The sequence below is a fragment of the Suncus etruscus genome, chromosome X (genome assembly GCF_024139225.1).
Source record: "Suncus etruscus isolate mSunEtr1 chromosome X, mSunEtr1.pri.cur, whole genome shotgun sequence".
NCBI classification, from domain to species: domain Eukaryota; kingdom Metazoa; phylum Chordata; class Mammalia; order Eulipotyphla; family Soricidae; genus Suncus; species Suncus etruscus.
In genome coordinates, this window is record NC_064868.1 from 72,333,479 (window position 1) to 72,357,545 (window position 24,067).

At 35.8% G+C, this 24,067-nt stretch overlaps 1 protein-coding gene across 1 annotated transcript in view; it reads left to right on the plus strand.

The window, feature by feature from the left end:
• Positions 1–24,067, plus strand: part of NRK (Nik related kinase) — a 181,313-nt gene that overhangs the window by 55,218 nt on the left and 102,028 nt on the right. The window contains 2 exon segments of the mRNA XM_049766937.1: positions 18,083–18,139; positions 22,337–22,408. Coding sequence (XP_049622894.1) covers positions 18,083–18,139; positions 22,337–22,408 — 129 coding nt within the window.

The following is a 24,067-nucleotide window of genomic DNA, read 5'->3' on the forward strand; positions in this document are numbered from 1 at the left end:
GTAAGTGACATGCATTTAATCAACAATATTGCAAACCACGGTATCATAAAAGAAATCTTGCACACCTCAGTGTCATAAAGGAAAAGAGAGGTGGAGAGTAAAAAACAAAATGCCTTCCCCTGACATAGGCAGAGGAGGGTTCAGGGGAAGGAAACAAGGGACATTGGTGGTGGGGAAAGTACATTCTATGATTGAAACTCAAGTATGAATAATTTTGTAACAAATATGCTTAAATAAAAAATTATTTTTAAAATGTTTCAGGCACTCTATCATAATTCCTTTATGATATATCATATGCCTTTAACAAGTACAGTTTTTGTTTTTGTGTGTATTTTAGTTTGGTTTCTTGCAGCACACACAAACATGTCAATAGATTTTTTTCCTTTCAGTGAAATCACTATTTTTCTCTGGAACTCTGTCCTTGCTTATAAAGTTAGCAAGCCAGAGTTCTTAGAAATGTATACAACTTTTTAATGAACAGAGAGAAAGTAAACATTCTTTTGCACATGTAAGTGACATTTTGAATAAGGGTAATACCAAAGAATATATATGCTTCAGAAATATACTCTTATTTTTTTTGTTTTTTGAGGGGCCCACACCCAGTGGTGTTCAAGGGTTACTCCTGGCTCTGTGCTGAGAAATCGCTCCTGGCAGGCTCGGGGACCATATGGGATGCCAGGGATCGAACCTGGGTCCATCCTGGGTCTGCCACATGTAAGGTAAATGCACTACTGCTGTGCTATATCTCTGGCCACCAGAAATATACTTTTGTTTTTGTTTTTGTTTTTGTTTGGTCACACCCAGCGTTGCTCAGGGGTTACTTCTGGCTGTCTGCTCAGAAATAGCTCCTGGCAGGCATGGGGGACCATATGGGACACCGGGATTCGAACCAACCACCTTTGGTCCTGGATCAGCTGCTTGCAAGGTAAACACCGCTGTGCTATCTCTCAGGGTCCATATGTGAATTCTTAATATAAAGTTGAAGGCTAGAAGGAAATGGTAGTTTTTCCTTCCCATTGCTTACTGTTCTTCTATATGCCTCTGTTCTTTCAACTAGTTGTGTGTTTGTTAGCATGGGAAACACTGCAGATATCTAAATATCTAAATATTGCAGATATCTAATATATCTAAAAATATTGAAAATATATTGCATTAGTGTCAACTGATTTATTCTTTGCATAAAGTAAGATAAGGTAAACTATCTTTCTTAAAACATTGTGACATTGCAGTGAAACATTATTTTTTCCTGAAACTTATTTACTTATAAAAGACTTTAGACTTTGTCTCTGCCCATGACTTCATCCACTACATCATGGTCAAGACTAAGGCCAAAAATGTTAGATGAAAATTCATTTGGTAGCTGAGTTTCCTTTTATTTTTTACTGTGAAAAAAAGAATACTCTGTGGAGAATCTTCACAGAGAAAACTAAATCATTCAGTTCTCAACTGATTATGATTTCACTATACAGATTAATCTCTTTGTGTGAATTACTAGAATGACATAGTTTGAGACCCAATATTATAGAGCTCTACATAGTTTTCTCAGCATGAATACAGTTACAACTTGTGATTTTAGGGGCTGGAACGATAGCACAGTGGTAGGGCGTTTGCCTTGTATGAGGCTGCCCCAGGATGGACCTCCCAAGCCAGGAGCCATTTCTGAACACATAGTCAGGAGTAAGCCCTGAGCGTCACCAGGTGTGGCCCTTCCAACCCTCCCTCCCCCCCAAAAAAACCTTGTGATTTTAAACTTGAATTTGTGCCTAGTTATGATGTGCCTAGTTATGATTTGTGCCTAGTTTTATGGTGTCATTCAAACCCTCTGTGGTTTGTACTTGTGTCCCTTTTGAAGACTGATGTTTATCAAAAAGCAGTACATAGAGGTTCTCTTTTAGCGTCCTAAATTTATATTTTACAATTTATTCATTTATTTTACTTCTCACAAATTTTGCATGTATACTACAGCAAAGAACACTGACCTTTTGTCTTTTTTAGTGTGATCCATTATTTGAATACTGTAGCACAGTTCCATTTACAAATGGAGTTACTTCTTTTTTTTCACCTATTTTCCCCAGCAGGAGAAATAAAAAGGGTAATAAACTCAGTTGAAGCTGCTGTATAAGGACTTATAACTGTCTCAAATTACAGAACAGTTTCTAAATTACAAAACCACTTAAACCACCATTCCACAATTCTGGATGAGAAAACATTCTATTGGAATATAATGGTATTTTAGTAGCTTTTGATCTTTATTTAAGCACCATGGTTACAAAATTGTTCATTGTTGAATTTTCATTATACATTGTACACCTTCCGTCCCCAGTGTCCCCTTCCCATAACCATCACCGATGTTTCTGATTTCCTCCTCACCTCCCACTCCTAGAGCAGGAAAATTACTTCCCTGTCACAAAAAAATGTTTTAGTATACATTATTTTTCTGTCTAGTCAGGGTTTGTGTAATTTGGAGTCACAAAGAAAGAAAAAACAGATTAGAGATTTAAAGTTGGAATTGTTATCCTCATCATAAAGGATATAAATAGCATTTTTCTGGTGAAGAAACTTCTAGTACGTTGTCTATGTTTTAGGGAAGCAAGGAAAACATTAGGTATAAATGTCACCTGGGAAAATTAAGCTTGTAACATTTCTGGCTAAAATTTTGACACTTCTATTACTATTTCGACCTTTTGCCCACTGATAATAGCTGATAGCTTTCCCCTGAGCCTCCCTGAAGACAGTTATAAGGAAATTTGATTTTATTTAAAGTGGATTTTAGGACGTGAAGGAAATTCAACTGAAAACAAAATGGCCTTTTAATTTCTTGGAGTCCTCTGCCTTAGTGTAGCATCTCTCAAATTGTGTCAGAAAATTCCAGTACATAAAGTAGGCACATTGCTCTCACTAGATCTTCTCACACTTAACTCTCAATGAAAACTATTTGTGTATTTCCTGTAGCACACATGCAGATACACACTATTCTTTATGTAGCTTTCCCTGTATTTAGATCTTCATGGTGTGAATGACTTGACTTAGTTCAACCCCATATTTTCAGCCTGCTGGTGATATTCCAAGTATTGGCCTAGTCTCTAATAAATATAAAAAATAGGAGGGGGGGGGAGAAAAAATAAATATAAAAAATAAAATTTCACTCAGAGAGCTGTCAATTTCATAGCAGAGTTAAATAGTTAAAAAGATAAGGTAAACTGAAATTTGGAAATCTTGAGAAGATAAATTTCTAATTTAAATCTCATTGCTTAATCTATATTGTTCAAACAACTTAAATATGAATTTATTCTCATGATATATTTATAAAGATATAAAACCTTTTAAAATTACAGCTGTGGACAATTTTTGGAAAGTTCAAGAACAATTATGTTACCATTCTTTAATTAATAATGCTTCCTATCTTTTATGCAAAATTGCATTATTTTCCTACAAATAGTAGCCACCTAGTTATAGAAGGTTTGAAAGCTGATTTGTTGAAGTTAAATACTATTTTACAACCCCTATTTTCATCTACTCAAAGCCAGAAATATCTACTCTGCTTATTCTTAATTTTCTCCAATTGGAAAGTGATAATAACAATTAAATATTGAACTGGACTGTATCAAACCATTGTGATGATGCTTTAATCATGCAGATAGCAAATACGATACTTTTTATTGTGACCTTTGACAGTTGAATGACTGTTGCCCGCCAGTCAAATGAATATGGTTTTCCTTGCCTGTAGTAGAATATTTGAGACATACAAAAATATTAATCTTGTTAGTTAATCTTGTTAATCTTGTTAGTCACCAAGTAAAACTATCAACAATATTAATTCCTTAAAATTTTTAATACAGGGGCCAGAGCGGTTGTGCAAGTGGTAAGGCACCTGCCTTGTGTGTGCTAGCCTAGGATGGACCATGGTTCCATCCCCCAGCATCCTATATGGTCCCCCAAGCCAGGAGCGATTTCTGAGTGCATAGCCAAGAGTAACCCTGAGTGAGCATCACCGGGTGTGGCCAAAAAATATCAAAAACATTTTTTCTGAATACATTTCTAAATGTGGAATCTGTAAATTTTTTTAATTAAGTAAATATTCATGATGGATAACTTACTTGGAGGGTAATTAATATGCTCCACTATGTGTACATTCCCTCTCCCTGTACCACTATTTCCAATCTGTTGATAGATCATTTGGCCACACCTCTTAAAGCCTGACTTCCCCAATAGGCTTGTTGATTGAACCTGATGATGTGGAAGACTGAAAGTGATAAGGGAGTAATTTCTATTAACTGTGATCTCAAGCATTAAAACAAGTCCTAAACTAAAATAGGGGATGGCCTGACTTAGTTTTTTTTATCGTCAGTTAAATGTTTTGCATAGAACCAATGATGACTAACATGATACTGCTAGTTGTCCTCTCTCAGCCTCTAGGGCATAGTACAAAGAAATCTGGGTGCTATGTATGGCTTTACTTATTTTGTTTTAGGAGCAAAAATTGTTTTGTTTATTAAAGGAGAGCTGGATCTCAAATACATAACAAAGACAAAACTGTTTATACAAGACAAGGTCACCAAATGAACACCTGTGTAGTGTGCATTGAGTTCTTTTGCCACCACAAAATCAGTTGAAAAGAGATTCACTGGGAATTATTTTGTTTAGATATCAAAATGATATAAGCATATCATCAGCATAACACAAAGCAAATAATTAAATGGAATATATTGGAACTCGAATAAAATAAGCACTCTTTAATAAACACAACTTTTTAATAGCTTGCTAAAAGTAAAAACTTTATACTAATCAACAGTAGACCATCAGTGCTTATTTTATAACCAAGGCCAAAGTAATTAGGACTCTGTCTTGTGTATAGCCAACACAGGTTGTATCTCTAGGACCTTATATGGTCCTTTGAGCACTGCAAGGAGTGATCCTTGAGCATAGATCCAGGAGTAAACCCTGATCAACAACAGGTGTGACCAAAAATAACAAGAAATTGCCTTATATCTTTCTAAGTAAAAAAAAACTCATGGCTAATAACTGCCATGGGATGATGGCCTTTTCCAAAATAGTTGTCACAATTACAATTTTAAATCATTAGTTAATGTTTAGAAGGTGCAACCCCCAATGTATTTGATCACCAATGTAATTTTGTGCTGGTATTCAGTGTCTTAACTACCCTGATTTTTGCATGAGACACATTAAAGTCATAGATAATGTAGTAAACTTCTACTAAACTATTAATAGTAAACTTACTCAGTAGTCATGTCTGTCTTCTTTTGAAGAGTATTTGATACAAATTATATTGAGATTTCTGAAATGACAGAAACATACTACTATTTTTTTCATTTTTCATAACTTTTATGGCATCTTTGCTTCTGTAATTGCTTTCATATTCATGCTCAACGTCTTTTTATTATCTCATAAACTCATAGGCTGTTACTTGCTAATTCATTTTATACTTCAGAATCTGTTCAAATTCTCTGCCATTAATTATGGGCCAGTTTACATTCTAAATCTTCCAGGAAGTGCTGCGAGCCAAATTTTGTTTGCAGTCTACAGCACCTGCAAACAAATCCTTCGTGGAGTTCGGGAACAATTCCACGGGAAAAGGTGGGCACGCGGAATGGCGAATGATGGAAATATATTGTAAAAATGAATGAAACCACACAGATAGTATGGGGTCTCACGTTTACAAGGAACGAGAGACAATTTTATTTTTTAAGCTGGCAGCTTTTAAAAGGTAGAGGCAGGGAAAAGCGGGTGCAAATTCTAGACATCAAAGAAACTGGGAGAGAAAGGAGGACTCTGGCTTAGATTAGCATATTAAAGAGCTGAATACTGAAGGTGAAAAGGCAGCTTGTTTTGGGTTGGCTTTGCTTTGGGTAAAACAGAAGGAAAAGGTAATTATCAGGTGGAATGTGAGGAATGTTTCAGAGTTGGGGGGGGGAAACTGAAAATTACTTTGTTTTGAGCTAAGTTATGGAAAAATCTGAATTTAGGCGCCAAGGTAGCAAAAATTACAGGGAGCTATTAAGTGGGAGATTTTTGGCGGGATTAGTACTGTCCTAGAAAGAATTTACTAAGGCCTGATTTCTAATAATGGTTAAAAATAAAGAGAGAGATAGTTATAGCCACTATTTAAAATTATTGCCAAACCATCCACGCAAAGGGTCAAGTGATTTTGACTGCTCTAAGCGGGCCTTTTTGGCAAATAATTCCTTTTCAGGAGGACACTACACTATTTGGTGTGTGTCCTTTCTGAGTGGGGTGTGGCAAGGAAGTCTTTCCAGTTTCTTGATTTCTGATTAAGCAAATTAATATGAATTAGAAGAAACTTATGTAGATATACTTGTTTTTGTCCATGATAATATCTTTATTTAAGCACCTTTTAGGTATACTTGTATGCTTGTAGTTCATTATTGATAGTATTGTAAAATAAATATCCAAAGGTTGTAAGATCACCCCACATGCCATGTTTCTAACACCTTAGGCAGATGGGTCTGATGAAACTGGGTATTGGTGGAAAAATAATACCAAGCCAATCAGGAAAATCATTGGAGTTTGTCTGCTTTTTGCCTCATGGCCTCTCTTTTTCGTGTGCTGCATCTACCAAGCCAAAAGTTAGAACTGTTCTTTTATTCAAAACCCATTCCCAATACCAAGATGGGGAAGGTTGAAAGAAAGAAAAGTACTCTTCAGTCGACTTTTATATATCAAAACAAGAGATTACTGGGAAGAGGAAGTTGGGGGACCACCTTTTATTAGGGTTTTTTTTGGGGGGCCACACCTGTTTGACGCTCAGGGGTTACTCCTGGCTATGCACTCAGAAATCGCCCCTGGCTTGGGGGGACCATATGGACTCCAGGGGATCGAACGGCAGTCCGTACTATGCTAGCGCTTGCAAGGCAGACACCTTACCTCTAGCGCCACCTTCCCAGTCTCTTATTAGGGTTTTAACTAGGTTCACTTTACAGGTGTAGTACTGATTTGTAATTTGATATTAGTTTATATATTGCTTAATCTGCCACTACCTCTCATTATAATTTTATAATCATAAATTATAAATGAATAATTATAATGAATTATACACTAATTATCTAATTATCTAACATAATATTAAATTAAATGATATAATAATTATAATGAATAACTTTAATAATAATTTATTTTATAAATAGCCCAATGGAAGATGTGTAAAGCAAAAGTTAAATCTTTGTTACTAGAAAAGTAAATGATGGAATCATTGGTCAGTAAGTTTGGATTTTTAGAGTTTTTACTGACAGTTTATATTTTTGTTGTAATCACTGGATAATTTATAATTTGATATTAATTATAAATGTACAATTTGATATTGATTTATTATTTAGATATTTCCCAAAATTATGAGTAACCCGAAGTGTGGTAATTTGAATTCCCAAAACTAAACATCAGGATATATTATTAAATGAATTTTAGTTCAAGTCCATGTAAAACAGGGGTCTCAAACTCGTGGCCCGCAGGCCCTTTGCGGCCCTTCGTACAACATTTTGTGGCCCACGGCCGGCCTTCAAATATTGCAGTATTTGTGATTATTCGCTTACCGAATAATCACAATAAAAATTACATTAGTAAGAAAAAAAATCGTATTAAACATTTGCATACCCCGAGCAGTTCTGTTCCGGGTATGCAAATGTTTAATGCGATTTTTTTGGGATTTTTTTCTTACAATGCGATTTTTTTTTTGATTTTTGGGCCACACCCGGTAATGCTCAGGGGTTACTCCTGGCTATGTGCTCAGAAGTTGCTCCTGGCTTGGGGGACTATATGGGACATTGGGGGATCGAACCACGGTCCGTCCAAGGCTAGCGCAGGCAAGGCAGGCACCTTACCTTTAGCGCCACCGCCCGGCCCCATGTCTGGATTCTCTTTTTTTTTTTTTGTTTTTGTTTTTGGGCCACACCCGGTAACACTCAGGGGTTACTCCTGGCTATGCACTCAGAAGTTGCTCCTGGCTTGGGGGACCATATGGGACGCCGGGGGATCGAACCGCGGTCCGTCCAAGGCTAGCACAGGCAAGGCAGGCACCTTACCTCTTGCGCCACCGCCCGGCCCCTACAATGCGATTTTTATTGAGAGTATTTGGTAAGCGAATAATCTCGAATACTTTGCACCTAGTGCAGACATCATTTCCGTTGCTCCTGCCCACTGTCCCTTGTATTATTGCAGGCCTAAGGGAGAGAAGTTTATTACAGAATTAGATTTTGTCATACCTTCATCATGACTGCATCAAAGCCTGCAGTGAAGAGAAAGACTGATGATGAGCACACACAATTTCAGGAAAAGTGGGAGATGCAGTATTTCTTTGTTGAGCACAGGGGCATCTCCACATGTTTTATTTGCTCAGAGAAAGTTGCAGTGCACAAGGAATACAACTTGAACGCCATTATTCAACTAAGCATGCTGAGGAATGTCCAAAATATCAAGGAAATGAGAGAGCCAAGCAGGTTGCCAGTCTTAAAGCATGTCTAGTGAGGCAACAAGATTTCTTCAAGAAAGCAACCAAAGAGAATGTTGCATCAGTCGAAGCTAGTTACATGGTTAGTGAGATGATTGCTAGACAGAGAAACCATTCACAGAAGGAGAGTTTGTTAAAAAATGCATGTTACAGGCTGCAAGTATTATCTGTCTGGAGAAGAAAGGTCAGTTTAGCAAAGTCAGCCTTTCTGCCAACACTGTGCCAGAGCGCATTTCTGACATGTCAAGTGACATTTATCATCAACTGTGTGAGAAAGCCAAATGTTTTGATGCATACTCAGTTGTTCTTGATGAGGGCACAGATATAACAGACACTGTGCAGCTCACAATTTATGTCCGTGGTGTTGATTGCAATTTTGAATTGACAGAGGAGCTGCTCACAATAATTCCAATACATGGCCATACCACCGCTAATGAGATATTTCGGCATCTGTGTGATGCCATTGAGAATTCAGGTTTGCCATGGAAGAGGTTTGTTGGAATAATAACTGATGGAGTGCCATCGATGACAGGGAGGAAAAATGGACTGGTGGCACTTGTTCAAAAAAACACTTGAAGATGAGGGTGTAGAGAAGGCCACTGCTCTTCACTGCATTATCCATCAGCAGGCCCTTTGCAGTAAATGCCTGCCGTGTGACAATGTGATGTCTGTTGTTGTGAAATGCATCAACCAAATCAGATCCAGGGGCTTAAAGCACAGGAGGTTCCGTGCTTTTTTAGAGGAAATGGAGTCAGAATATGGAGATGTGCTCTATTTCACCGAGGTATGTTGGCTCAGCAGGGGAAATGTCCTGAAAATATTTTTGAGTTGAGAGAAAAAGTGAAAGCCTTCATGGAGAAGGATGGGAATGCTGTTTCTGAGTTGAGTGATCACTAATGGCATATGGACTTAGCTTTTCTTGTTGACATCACACATAAGCTCAATGTACTAAAGAAGATGTTACAAGGCCCGGGGCAGCTTATCAGTGCTGCCTATGACAACGTGAGAGCATTCTTCACAAAACTTGTGTTATGGAAATCCCAGCTCTCTCAGACAAACCTTTGCCATTTTTCAGTATGCAAGGAACTTGTGGATGCAGGCATAACATTCAGTGGTGAGAAATATGTTGATGCTATTTTTAAGCTAGATAAGGAATTTGATCACAGATTTGCAAACTTCAAAAAGCACAGAGCCACTTTCCAAATTTTTGTGGACCCCTTTTCCTTTTATGTGCAAGATGCTCTCCTGTGCTTCAAATGGAGCTCATTGACCTGCAATGCAAATCTGATCTCAAAGCTAAGTTCAGGGAGATTAGTGGAAAAGCAGACATGCATTGACAATTTTTGAGAGAATTGCAAGGAACTTGTGGATGCAGGCATACCATTCAGTGGTGAGAAATATGTTGATGCTATTTTTAAGCTAGAGAAGAATTTGATCACAGATTTGCAAACTTCAAAAAGCACAGAGCCACTTTCCAAAATTTTGTGGACCCCTTTTCCTTTGATGTGCAAGATGCTCCCCTGTGCTTCAGATGGAGCTCATTGACCTGCAATGCAACTCTGATCTCAAAGCTAAGTTCAGGGAGATTAGTGGAAAAGCAGACATGCGTTGAAAATTTTTGAGAGAATTGCCCCCCAGCTTCCCTGAGCTTTCCCGAATGTTCAAGCACACCATGTGCCTTTTTGGGAGCAAATATTTGTGTGAAAAGTTATTCTCCACATTGAACTTCAATAAGTCAAAGTACAGGTCTAGACTTAATGATGATCATCTTTAAGCCATACTGAGGGTTTCAACTGCTTCCTCTCTGAAGCCAAATTTGGTTCAGGTTTGTGAGAAGAAGCGCTGTCAAGTCTCTGGCAGCAAGGAATAGGCAAAAGATGCCATGTTCAGAAGAACTGTTCATGATCTTCACTTAATGTTCTATTCATGTTCAGAAGAAATAATTAAAACTGTTAATAATGACGTTTGAGGACTTTTTTGTGAAATCCCTTATGCGGCCTTGCCTCACCCCGACTTTGCCTTCTGAGGCCCCCAGGTAAATTGAGTTTGAGACCCCTGATGTAAAATCTAGAGATTCATCTTCATTATTTCTCATTGGTTCTATCAAAAAATGTTTTTGTTTTTAGGGCCACACCTGGAAGCACTCAGGTGTTACTCCTGGCTATCTGCTCAGAAATAGTCCTGGCAGGTACGGGGTGGGGGGGGGGGCGGAGACCATATGGGACACCAGGATTCGAACCAACCACCTTAGGTCCTGGATCTGCTGCTTGCAAGGGAAACACCGCTGTGCTATCTGTCCAGCCCCACCTTCTATCAAAAATGTATTTGTTCCTTCTAAAAGCAGTTTTTATAACCTTTTTTGGGGGGACGGCACACCTGGTGACGCTCAGGAGTTAATCCTGGTTATGTGCTCAGAAATCGCTCCTGGCTTGGGGGACAATAGGGGATGCCGAGGGATCGAACCGAAGTCTATCCTAGGTTAGCAAGAGCAAGGCAGATGCTTTTCCTCACATGCGGAAAGACAGTGGTTCGAATCCCAGTATCCCATACTGTCCCCCGAGCCTGCTGGGGGGCGATTTCTGAGCATAGAGCCAGGAGTAATTGAAATTGTTAATTTCAATTGAGTGCTGCTGGGTGCGTCCCAAAAAAACAAAAAAAATTTTTTCACTACTTAATGAAATGAATACAAATAAAAATAAACAAATATATAATGATATTAAAATATAATTGTTATTAATAATTTGTCATAGGTTTATGAGGAGTTGACTATTTGACATAATATTGCGCCTAAATTGTACTGTATATCTAAATTATCTGAGCTTCAGTTATTTGATTCCAAAAGTATATGAATTTGGGCCTAGAGTTAGAAAGTGATCGAAAGCACTCTCTTTAGAGAATCAACCTTCTGTTTCTCAAATAAGATTGGATGATGAATTTATACAATGAACTTATGAATCACTTTACATTTTATTATAAGAACAATAGGTCGATTTTCTTCCCCTTGCTTTGTGATGATTGAACATTAAAAGGTCATACTTACACATTATTTGAAGGAGCATTGCTTGCCCAGTGCTACTAGTAGCTCCCATATAACACTAGTGACATTATAATTCATAGGAAAAAAAACAAGAAAAACATTTATAATTTAGGTCTCCCTTTAAATTTTTTATACAATGTTAACAAAGACCAGAAGGAATTGTGGTATTATTTAATATTCAATCTAGAGTACAAATCTAGACTTGTTTCTTAGTATTCTCTATATGCTCTTTAAAATGGAGTTAAAATTAATTTTCTATGAGACATACATTTGCAATTAAAAACACATTATAAAAATTGCACATGCATTTCTTTATTCAATAGTATTTAAGAGGAAGCTAATAGAGTTCAGCAAGATAATATCCTTTTAGCCAGGGAACCACAAGATGGCACCATTGAACAATTAGTTTATCTCAAGATGATGTCTAGGTTTTCTATTTAGATCAGCATGAATCTCTTTTAATTAGCAAAATATTAAAATACGAATGTTAGGATGAAGAAACCTTTATAATATTATATTAAAAAGACTGGAAGTTAACAGCAACAGTGTTAAGTCATGATTGAACAATGTACCCCTGACATTATGTACTGAGAAGTGCACATCAACTCTGTAACCTCAATATAAATTATGAGAAAACACTTGGAAGCCCCAAAGTTAGGGGACAGTCTACCTAGTGTCAAGGTTATGACAAATAGGAAAAATAGTAAATGTCATATTACTTAGCCTAAGAATATATGGCAAGATAAATAGATCAAATTTGGATTTCTGGAAAAAAAAGGTAAGATTTGAAAGCTGTAAAAATACAAAGAAAAACTACAATTTAGTGGAATATTATAACAGAATTTATATTTTTGTTTTTGCAATTTCATGATAATCACATAAGAGTTAACATTAGAAGCATCTGTGTGAAGCATATGCTGGACTATTTTTGAATACTATCTTTGAAACTGCTAAGTCTAAAATCATTTCAAATTTAAAAAAATAGGTCAAGATAAAATTTCTATATTAACATGTAGAAATTTCCCACTAACATTTTATCTGGCTATTCCAGATTTATATGGATGTTTTGGACAATGGTTACCAAACCCTTAGTAATCAGAACATAATTTCAAATCTGCTGTATTATTATTTTATAGCAAAGTATAATATACAAACATCCCATTAGTGTATACTAACATAATTTTGTTTTATTTACCAGTAATTAAACAAATAAGGATAATAAGGGAACAACCAATCTGATTTTACCAATTCAGTGTCACTGGATACAGTGAGTAAGGCATTTGCCTTCCACACAGCTGACCCAGGTTCAATCTTCAGCACCACATATGGTATCCTGAAATCTGCCAGTAGTGATCTTTGAGCACAGAGCCAAGAAAGAGCCCTGAGCTCTACTGTGTGCCAATTCTGTTTAAAATATATTCCATTTTCTCACTAATATATGCCATAAGGATAATGTCTATATATTCTGGAATTTATGAACATTTGGCATAGGAAAATGATTGACTGTTTTTTTACAGCAGAACGTGGGAGATAGCATAGGGTCAGACACACATGCTTTACACGCTTGGGTTCCCTTTTCTATACACAGAATCACACAGCACCCTGAAACACTGGGCACAGTCCTAGAGATCCTGGAGCTTTGGGTATGCTTTTTGTAGTCTCAACTTGACAGAGATAGCACATGTTTTCTTCAAGACCCCAGTATCCAAGTACCAGTGGCTCCTCTGGCCTTAGCATTGATCTGCCCATCCCACTTGATTGAATATTGCCAGGAGTAGGTAGCAGACCACCTCCTGAAAACATTTTTCATAACAAAGAAATAGTCAAATTAATGAAAAGACAGCCTTTGGAGTGTGACAAACTATTTGCAAATTGTCTACCCGATATGGGGTTAATATCCAAAATATCTATTTTCCCTATTAGACAATAATCAGCAGCCATTTTACAATGCTTAAGAAACTTTCATACTTCAATCCAAACTTGTAATCTCATTTTAGATATTTTCTGGCACTTTTATCAGTTTATGATTCCTATCCCAAGACCAGCTTATGCCCTTCCTTAGCTGCTAACTTCTAGACTGGTATTGTAGTATCCAACAGTGAATATAGCATTTTTTTTTCAAAATGGAATTTATTCCTTCACAGTTCTAGAGATTAAAATTCTGAAATCAAGGGTTTCTACAAGGCAGTTTTTGCTCTGAAGTCTTTAAAAAGGAAGCCTTTGTTGCCTCTTTTATATTAGAGTGATTGTCCCTTTACTTGTAGACACTTCAGTTCAATTTCTGCCTACTTTGTTACATTGCTTTCTATTTTTTTTATTTTATTTAAACACCTTGATTACATACATGATTGTGTTTGGGTTTCAGTCATGTAAAGAACACCATCCATCACCTGTGCAACATTCCCATCACCAATGTCCCAAGTCTCCCTCTTCCCCACCCGACCCCCGCCTGTACTCTAAACAGGCTCTCCATTTCCCTCATACATTCTCATTATTAGGACAGTTCAAAATGTAGTTATTTCTCTAACTAAACTCATCACTCTTTGTGGTGAGCTTCCTGAGGTGAGCTGGAACTTCCAGCTCTTTTCTCTTTTGTGTCTGAAAATTATTATTGCAAGAATGTCTTTCATTTTCTATTTTTATCCAAATGTCATTTTCTATTTTTATCCAAATGTATCTGTGATTATAAAGTAATTGGGTTCTATATTAAGAGCCCACTCTAATCCCATATTATTTCTTCATATTATCAATAAATATGCAAAATTATTTATATTTAAATAAAAAAATTTCATCCATTTATCAAAACAACAGACTGTTCTTTATATGTCTTACCTATTGAAATTTTCTGTAATAATTAAGTCTTTGATTAGAACTGTGGTAAAGATTCTAGAGTTCCTGGAGTAATGGCTTTTCCAAGAAATTCTTTTGATGCATCTTCCCAATTACAAGTATGTCATATTTAGTAGGACTGAGCTAATCTGAAGTGTAGAACTAATTTTCAGTTATTCTTAATTCTGTTTAAATTCTATCAGTCTTGTCTGGCAAAACAGTATTGGGTTTAGGACACTTGACATGGTCAACCCAGTTCCATCTCCAGCATCACATGGTCATCTGAACATCACTGCATGTCATCCTGGAGGCTCCTTAGCAGTTCTGGAGGTTGCAGTGGAACCTCTGAGAATTGTTAGTGCTCACAGATAATCTTGGCACTACAGAACCTAAGCATCAATGAATCTTTGGGCGTTTGCATTAAAATGAAATTACGAGAAATAAGAATTGCAGAGGTGCTCAGGGATCTCCTCGGCATTACTTGGGATACTCCCCCCGACCCAATTCTATCAGTCTTATTTGTGGAGAAAAATGAATAATTATTAACCTATGGATGTGGCATGTAACATTAGTGATTGTAATAGTAGAGGGGTGCTCTTTTCTTTTGGGGGTTCTTTGAGCTTTATTTAGTAGAGAAAATTTGCAGAATCATATGAAACAGCAACAATATACCTCAGATTTTGTAAAAGATATTACAGAGCAGAATATTTTTGAAAGAAAGCTTATTCAAATCTGAATGTTTAATCCTGGTTCTATTCCCAGAAATCATTCCTGCTTTTGAATATAAACCCAAGTTTTGAAATCACATCATGAGCCATATTTCCAATCCCAGACCGATGGGTCTGAAGATGATTGCCAGGCTGGGGAACCTTGTTGGTAGACGGATTAAAGTGTTAAACTTTAAAACCAAGCTAGTCAGGAAAGAATCATGGATTTGCTTGGCTTCTCACTCCATGGTCACTCTGGGCCCATTAAAATGACCTTTCCTTATTCACCCAGTACAAATTCAACCAAGTGGAGGAGGGTTGAGTAATATCCAAGTGGACTTTTACATATCAAAGGGATAGATGAAAAGAAAGAGGAAACTGGGGAAATGCTTTTGTTTTGGGTAAAAGCAAGATGTTATCTAACACCTGGTGGTGCTCAGTTTATGGTGGGGATCAAATGGTTGAATGCAAACATCTTAACCGCTCTACTCTCTCTTCAATCTGTAGGCATGCAATATATTTACAAATCACTTTCCTGAAACCAGTAAATCTCAGTATTTTTCATATTTATTGACTTGGCAGTTCACTAAATATGCAAGAGTGAATTGGTCCAAGAAATTACTACAATTCTCCAGAAATATCGCCTCTCATTTGATCATTCTGAGTTAAAAGTATTTCTGTATTCATGAGAACATTCCTTTGGTGTCAGTGCCTTTCATTAATCTTATGCTGCTGCTGTAATAACACAGATGTGCTTTAAAAAATTCATTATCTAAAAGTTTTGAAGGTGACATATCTTCAGGTTTATTTTTGTCAAGGATATTGTCTAAGGAAATGTCTTTTTTACCCTTTTTACTTTGTTATCAACCATTGGTATCCATTGGTTTATAGCTATATTGTTCCAATTTCTTCCTCTCTACAAATGGCCATTTGTGTGCATGTCTGTTTTGTGTAAATATCACTCTTATGTCAGAATGTGCCTTCCCAAGATGTACCTCAGTGCAAAGTGATGCAATTTTTAAAATACATTTTTATTTTAACACCCTGGTTACAAGGTTTATCATAGTACAGTTTTTTAAAAAAATATAAAGTTGTTCATGATTAAGAGTCATAAAATGTATTTTCCACCACCAATGTCTACAGTTTTTTTCTCATCCTCCCTGATGCCCTCTTCCCTCTCACCCACCTTCTCCCACCTCTCAGGCAGACATTTTACTTCATTTTTTCTTCCTATCTCTCTCTTTCTCTTTTAGTTTTTGACATTGTGGTTTGTACTACAGCAAATGAAGGGGTGCCATGAATGTCCCTTTCATATTAGACCCTTCTGTACTCTAACTGCACTCTCCACTCTTTGGCAAGCTTCCTACCATAGACTGGTCCTCATCCTCATCTCTTTTGTCTCTGGATATCATTCTCACACTGTATTTTATTTTCCTTATGTCCTACAGATGAGTGAGATTATTCTATATTTATTCTCCCTCTGACTCATTTTGCTCAGCATAATAGTCTCCATGTCCATCCATACATAAGCAAATTTCGTGGCTTCACTTTTCTTAACAGCTACATAGTATTTCATTATGTAAATATAGCAGAGATTATTTAGCTACTAATCTCTTTTTTAATTTTAATTTTATTTAATTTTTTGCTATTTGGGTCATACCCAGTGATGCTCAGGCTTTACTCCTGGCTATATGCTCAGAAATTACTCCTGGCTTGGCGGACCATATGGGATGCCAGGGGATCGAACTGTAGTCATTCTTAGGTTAGCATGTGCAAGGCAAATGCCCTACCACTTGCACCACCACTCCGACCCCAGCTACTCGTCTCTTTTTGGGCACCTGGGATGCTTCCAGGTTCTGGCTAATGTAAATAGTGCTGCTATGAACATAAGAGTACAGAAGTCATTTTTGTATTGTGTTTTGTATTTTTAGGGTATATATCTAGGAATAGAATTGTTGGATCATAAGGAAGCTTCTGCATTTTAATGTTTGAGGCTTCAAGTTCAAATTCCACATTGTTACACACTATCTGAGAACTCTGGTTGTGATCTTTCTAGAGCTCACAAACAAGTGTTCAAGGATTGTAACTAAGTGTATGACACACAGACTGTACAACAACAAAGGAGAGGGGAGGGTAGAAAATGAACTTTCTCTATTATAGATTAATGTGATCTCATTTGTCTTGATTTCATTTGCAAAGACAATATTTTCATAGAAGGTGATATTCTGAATTTCTCTGTGAAAGAGAATTTCATGGAAGCAGTAAACTCAGTAGCATCCAAGAGTTGAATCATCTATGAGATAACTTATTAATCATACTGTTGTAACCTTTTCATATTAATACCAGAGTGGACTTTTTCAATGACCATGGCTTGAAAATTTTATAAAGGTGCTAGCCTCAAAATACATGAATTGGTTAGAAAATCATAAATTTTTAATTTGTATGTAAATTGAGGATAAGACGTCATTCCTAAAACTCAGATTGGTTTCAATGAAAAGAATCCTTAATTTTTCTTTTATAAGTATATTAATATGACTGAGGAAATAATTAGAAATCATTGAACTATTCCTCATTAGTAATTGTCATAAAACTTGTTTAGTGTATGAAAAGGTGCCTGGTGGAAAGATATATATGTTGGTACGACATAATAAGTTGAAAACAATGTTTGAGCATCTCTTTTCCCCCACCATCAATAGGAATTTTTTTCTTGTCATTGTTTTGGAATGAAACAAATGTCATAGTCTTTGATATCATGCAAATTTTAATAAAATATATGAGGTAGTTAGTATTTTCAAATAACTTGTTATTTGCACTAATAATGGAAACAAAAATAAGACAACTTCATTGACTTACTTGATTTCTTGAATTGAACAGTAGAGTACTTTAAAATTAATAACTTATAATCTTATAACTTATAACTTTGTAGTCTGCAATATTAGATACATAACATGTTATATTTTATATTTCTTATTTTATGATTGCTATATTGTATTGCCAGACTTTTATATTTATTATTATCCTGTCTTTCAGGGACTACATGAAAAGACTGGTGCATTCACAGCTGTTAAAGTGATGAATGCACGTAAGGTAATAATATACTATGTCTTCATTTTGTTCCCTTAATGGAATGTGATCTTCAGAAAAGCAATTCAGAGTATTAGATTGCCTTTTTTGTTTGTTTGTTTTTGGGGCACACCCGGTGACTCTCAGGAGCTACTCCTGGCTATGTTCTCAGAAATCGCTCCTGGCTTGGGGGACCATAAGTGGGATCGAACTGCGGTCCATCCTAGATTAGCATGTGCAAGGCAGATGCCTTACCGCTTGTGCCACCACTTTGACCCTGAGAATTAGATTTCTTAAATCATTACTATATGCAATTAAAGGTATGTTAATTTGGGTCTAATACATTTATCATATAATATGTATAACCATTAATATATTACATTTATTATTATTTTTACATATTTATATATAAAATGCTTACAGAAAAGGCACACATGTTAGCATTCAATAAAAACACATGACAATCTCTATTTCTCTCTCTTTTTTCTTTTTTTTCATGACTTCATTTTTCCTAACGGTTGTATAGTATTCCATTATGTAAATATAGCAGATATTCTTTAGCTACTCATCAATTTTTTTATTTTTTATTTATTTTTTCAGATGGAAAAAATGAATCTTTATTATTTATGTTAGACAGGAAAAATATGTATTTGTTTCATCTTGAAGATTTTCATTTTTTTAATAAATTTTTATTGTGACCAAAGTACATTACAAGTCTTTCACAGAATTATTTACAGTACATAGTGACAATGAATGAAGGGCATTCCCACCACCAGTGTTGTCCTTCCACTCCTGTTCCCAGCATGTATCCCATATCTCCCTCCTTTACCCCCACCCCCAGGATACTAGTGTAACTGGTCTCCACATTACAGCTTGTTGTAGATTGGGTATCTATTCTATTGTCATTGACTTTGGGTTTGGTGTTCAAGTCTGATCATTTTTTATTTTCGCTACATGTTCATACGACTGGTCCTGGTATCATCATTTCCCCCCCTCAATTTATGAGGCTGAATGATTCAAGTTATGTGATTATGTTGGAGATAAAAAGGATAAGGAAAAGAAAAGAAAAAATTTGGTAGTAACTACCAAAAAAAGAAAAAGAAAGGAAAAAGAATGCACCCAGCCAAAAAAAAATCACCAAATAATATCCCCACAAGTGAAAAAAAGAAAGAAAAAAGTGGAAGAAAAAAGAGAACAAAATCATATCAAAAACAAACAAAACAAAACAAGAAAAAGGAGTGCTGGAGTGGCAGGGTTTGGTGTTCCCCCCACTTTTTTTTTGCATAGGCACAGTAAGTATTGGGGAATAAAGGGAATTCCCCTGGCCTAAGAGATTCAGGGTTTCTTCCCTCTTGAAGCATACCTTCATGGGAACAACCACTGGCTCCATAAATACTTATTACCATATCCCAAGGGCTTTTTTGTGGTGCCAGGAAACTTTCCTCTCAGTTGTGGATGAGAAAATCAGGCCACTGTAGCTAGCAATCTTGATAATTGTGCAGGTCATAGGACAAGGTCTAGGATAGAGTATTTACGGTTCTAGAGGTTCTGTTCCATCATTATTGTTGTGTTCAGTCTTCTGTATCATCTGCTCCCTATTTTTGCTCAGTCTCTGTTGTCAAAGTTGGGCCTCTGTACTAAGAAATATTGATTTTTGTAAGAGTCCTGGGCTACAGCCTAGGGTAGGGTTTTCCTTATTGGTCCCAAAGTAAGTTTTGCCCAGACACGGTTGTCAACGTCAGTTTTCTGTAGTTAGTGCTCTTATTTTTCACAGTTCAAAGGACGTTACATCTTCTGATTTCCACTTAGTGTTAGGTGATGTGATAGGTCCACCTGGTCTTAGGTCAAGTTGCCATTTCCACGCTCTCCTAGTTGTAATATTAACACTGGCACAAGTTTGTGCCAGAGCGATGTTATGAATCTCCCAATGGAGCTTAGTTCCTGCTGTTGTTGCAGGGAGCTGTATCAGTTCTACGTCTGGGATCTGGGGTTTGAGATTGAATTAACACTGTCCAATCTTATGGAGACTGAGTTGTATCCACATGACATATGTCCAGGATGTGAGGCTCCCTTGTGTTATAAAAAGTGTGAATTGTTATTCCTAGAAGATAAGATCTTGTTTCTGTGTCTATGATTTCCCCTTTTTACTGTGCCTATACAAAAACGTATGTTGTCATATTGTATTGCTGGTGCAATTCTGGGTAAAGATGACGGACCACAGATACTGTGGTCTGGTTTTTATCTGAGCTTTTACCCCAGGCGAGACTGTTTTCTTGGTTTTTGTACCAAGCAGCACCAAAACTGGTGAAGATAGAGAAACTATGTATATACAAAAAATAGAACAAATAAATAAAACTGAGTTAAAAAGAGAAAAAAAAAGGTATCTGAAGAAAACAAGTGATGGAGGAGGCTACTTGTATGTTTAGGGATATTTTATTTTATTTTGCTTCTTGGACCATACCTGTGATGCTAAGGGATTACTCCTGGCTATGTACTTAGAAATTGCTCCTAGCTTGGGGGACCATATAGGATACGGGGGGATCAAACGGTGGTCTGTCCTAGGTTAGCACATGCAAGGCAGATGCCCTACTGTTTGCACCACCATTCTGGCCCTTATTTCTCTCTATTTTTATGCATAATCTATATCCACAGATAGAAAAGAGGAGACCTTCTCTAATACTATGTTGAAGCTCTTGCACTTTATTATATTCATTTTTCCTTATATATTCCTTCTGAGATTTGAAACCATTTGATTCTCAATAAGAGGTAGAAGGAAAGAACTTGTCAGGGATGCACATTTTTCATATATTCTGACAGATGAGCAAGACAGTTTAATTGGCACAATCCTGCTGATATTCAAGAAGTAGCATCACAATTCATAACATATTGGAGTAGACATTGGTACAAAAGAGCTTATTTTGTTATCTCTAGCACAAATACCTCACTTTCATTGGATAATATTTGCATAAATATAGCAAATTGTTTTAACTTCTTTATGCTGATGAAAATGCTCAAATATTTTTGAAACTATTTATTAAACTTCCAATGGTATAAAATGTTTTTAATTTATGTAAATAGTGAATTTGTAAAACTATCAATAGTTCTATGATATTTTTTGTTTTCCCAGTAAATGGCATTTTTAAACAAATAAGAATTTATAGAGATTTTGAGGCTCTGTGGGTTTATTTTGTTCTAAAATACAAGCTTCCAAAAACCAGTTTATATTTTTTAATTGAAACTTTCTTAAGTACTATTTACCTTGTTTAAACTGGGAGATCTTGAACAGAATTTTTCCTTAATTTTATGTGTTCTGATTTTAGAAATATTGAAAAGTTAAGTTGAAGCAATAGATAGAGTCAATACCTTGTTTTTAGATTTTTTTGTTTATGACTTTTGGGGCCATATCTGGCAATGTTTAAAGTCATTCCTTGCTCTGTGCTCAGGAATTACTCTTGGTGGTGCTCAGGGTACCATATAGGATGTCAGGGATCAAACCCTGGTCAGCTGCATGCAATACAAACCCTCTACCACCTTTAATATTGCTCTGGCCTCATTACGTTTCTTTATTAATTAGAAGTATTACCTTATTAACAATATAATTTCCCCATTGTATGGCAGTAAAATATGTACTAGGAACTTGGTGCCAATATTCCATGGATAAAAAATATATATAAAATTTAGAAACTGAATGAGATTACAGGAATTAAATCTCTTACCTTGCATGCAGCTGACCATGGTCCAGTTCCTGGCACCATATATTGCCACCTACACACGTGTAAAATTGATCCCTGAGCAGAGAGCCAGGAATAAGCCCAGAATACTATTGGGTCTGGCCCACCCTCACTCCCCCCAAAAAATAATCTTAATATTATCTTAAATATTCTTAAAATAATCTTAAATAATCTTAAAATAATTTTAACACTATTATGAAAAATGAGAAGGAAATAATGCTATACTTCATTTAGTGCAAAAAACCCACAAAGTACTACATGTAGAGCATTGTTATTTACTTATTGTACTTTCTCTGTCCATCTCAGTGTGCTCAGAGGCTTTCCCAGTTCGTTATTTAGGGGTCACTCTCAGTGTTGTTTGGGAGACCCATGCATTGTCAGAAATTGAGCCCAGCACTTCTGCATGCAAAAGATGCATTTCAACCTAAAGGCTTAGAACAGTTTTAGAGTGTGTTATTGATCCTAATAAGATTTTTTTTTGATTTTGCAGACTGCATTACCTGAAATTGGAAGGCGAGTGAGAGTGAATAAGTATCAAAAGTCTGTTGGGTGGAGATACAGTGTGAGTATTCAGAGTTCTGATAGCCCCCAGCCTTATTTTTCTTTAAATGTCTGATTTAAATTAATATTTGTTTTCTCATATATTTTTAAGATGTAAAATGTCATTAACTAGAAATGACTCCATTACTTATATTTTAAACATATTCACAAAAGTCATCTTTTTTTGAACATTAGCATCTGTCAGAAATCAATGGCTTTATAAGAAATGTTTCCCTGAACAGGTAAGTGATGACTGTGAGTGAAGACAAATAGATCTAGAGTTAAGAATCTTGTAGGTGACTTGAAACAAAGGAGAAGCTAGAACCAAAAGTAAATTTTGCTTAAAATTTGCTTCTACAGAGATCTTCTCAACCTTTTATATGGTATTATGAACTGACTAGGTTTCCATCTATTCCATAAAATACTGTCGTTGTATTTGAACAAAATGATAACAGCCCTATTTTAACTGTAGTGGACAGAAAAAATAGACACTCAGCCTTAAGTCATCAGTTTTCTGGCATAGTGCATGAAAATATAGAGGAAGTGTGAAAATGCATTGTTCTAAAAGTTTTATATAGCTTTATGAAGCAGTACTTTAATCACTTTGAAATAGGATCTAGCAAAAATTACAGTTTTCATTGGTCTCTAGATTTAGGTGTACTATCAAAGTATTTTATGTGCCTTTAAACAGTTACTGTTGTCATAAATTTAATTTATTTTTACTACTTTTCTCCTCTGACTTCAACTATTTTTATTCAAGTACTTTCAGCTTTTGTGTCATAATAAATATGCTTCCATGCATATGAAAAATAACCATTTCACTATCAAAATCATATTAAGAAAACTTTCCCAAGGTGATATTAAGAAAATTTATAAAGATAATGGTAAACATATTTTTATGATTTATCTAGTAAGTTCTAGACACTGGTGTACAGTGTATCTCAGGAAACAAAGAATTTTCGATGAGACAGGTGGTGCTAATTGATAACATACTTTGGTATAACAATAAGCTACAAAATATAAAGTTTGAGAAGTATAATTGTTTGACCAATTTTATAATAATCAAGTTTTTGCATTAGTAAAACCCTTCAATATCTTCACTAAATCCTGTTTTATTTTTTGGTATAGAAAATATTTTATTATGGAATTGGGTGAAATTTCAAAGGAAGTGTTGAAATCCCTGAGCTGCCACCTTTTGACAAAAAGCAGGATATTTGGTCCACGCTAGGATCATCTGGCTTAAAGCCAAGAATGCAAATTCAAGAGTAACTCAGGAGAATCATCAGATTTGACATCCCCCTAAAAGAACTAAAACTATATACTGCTTGAAGAAAATATAGGGGATAAATCTTTTAATATTAGATTTCTCAATGGATCCCTAGAATATTGGAAGTATAGACAACAAAATGAATAAATTGTACTTCATCAAAATTAATTTTTGTGCCTCAAAAAACAATATCAAGAAAATGAAAATACAGCACAGAATTGGAGAAAATATTATCAATATTTAAAGTTTATGAAGTGACTATGTTTGAAATGTGTAAATAAATCTTATAATTCAATCATAAAATGAAAACTCAAAAACTAGAGTAGAGGTGGAGCCAAAGCACAGTGAGTAGGTATTTGTCTTGCCTGCAGCTTACATTGGTTTGATCCACAGGTTTGATTTGAAGTTTCCCAT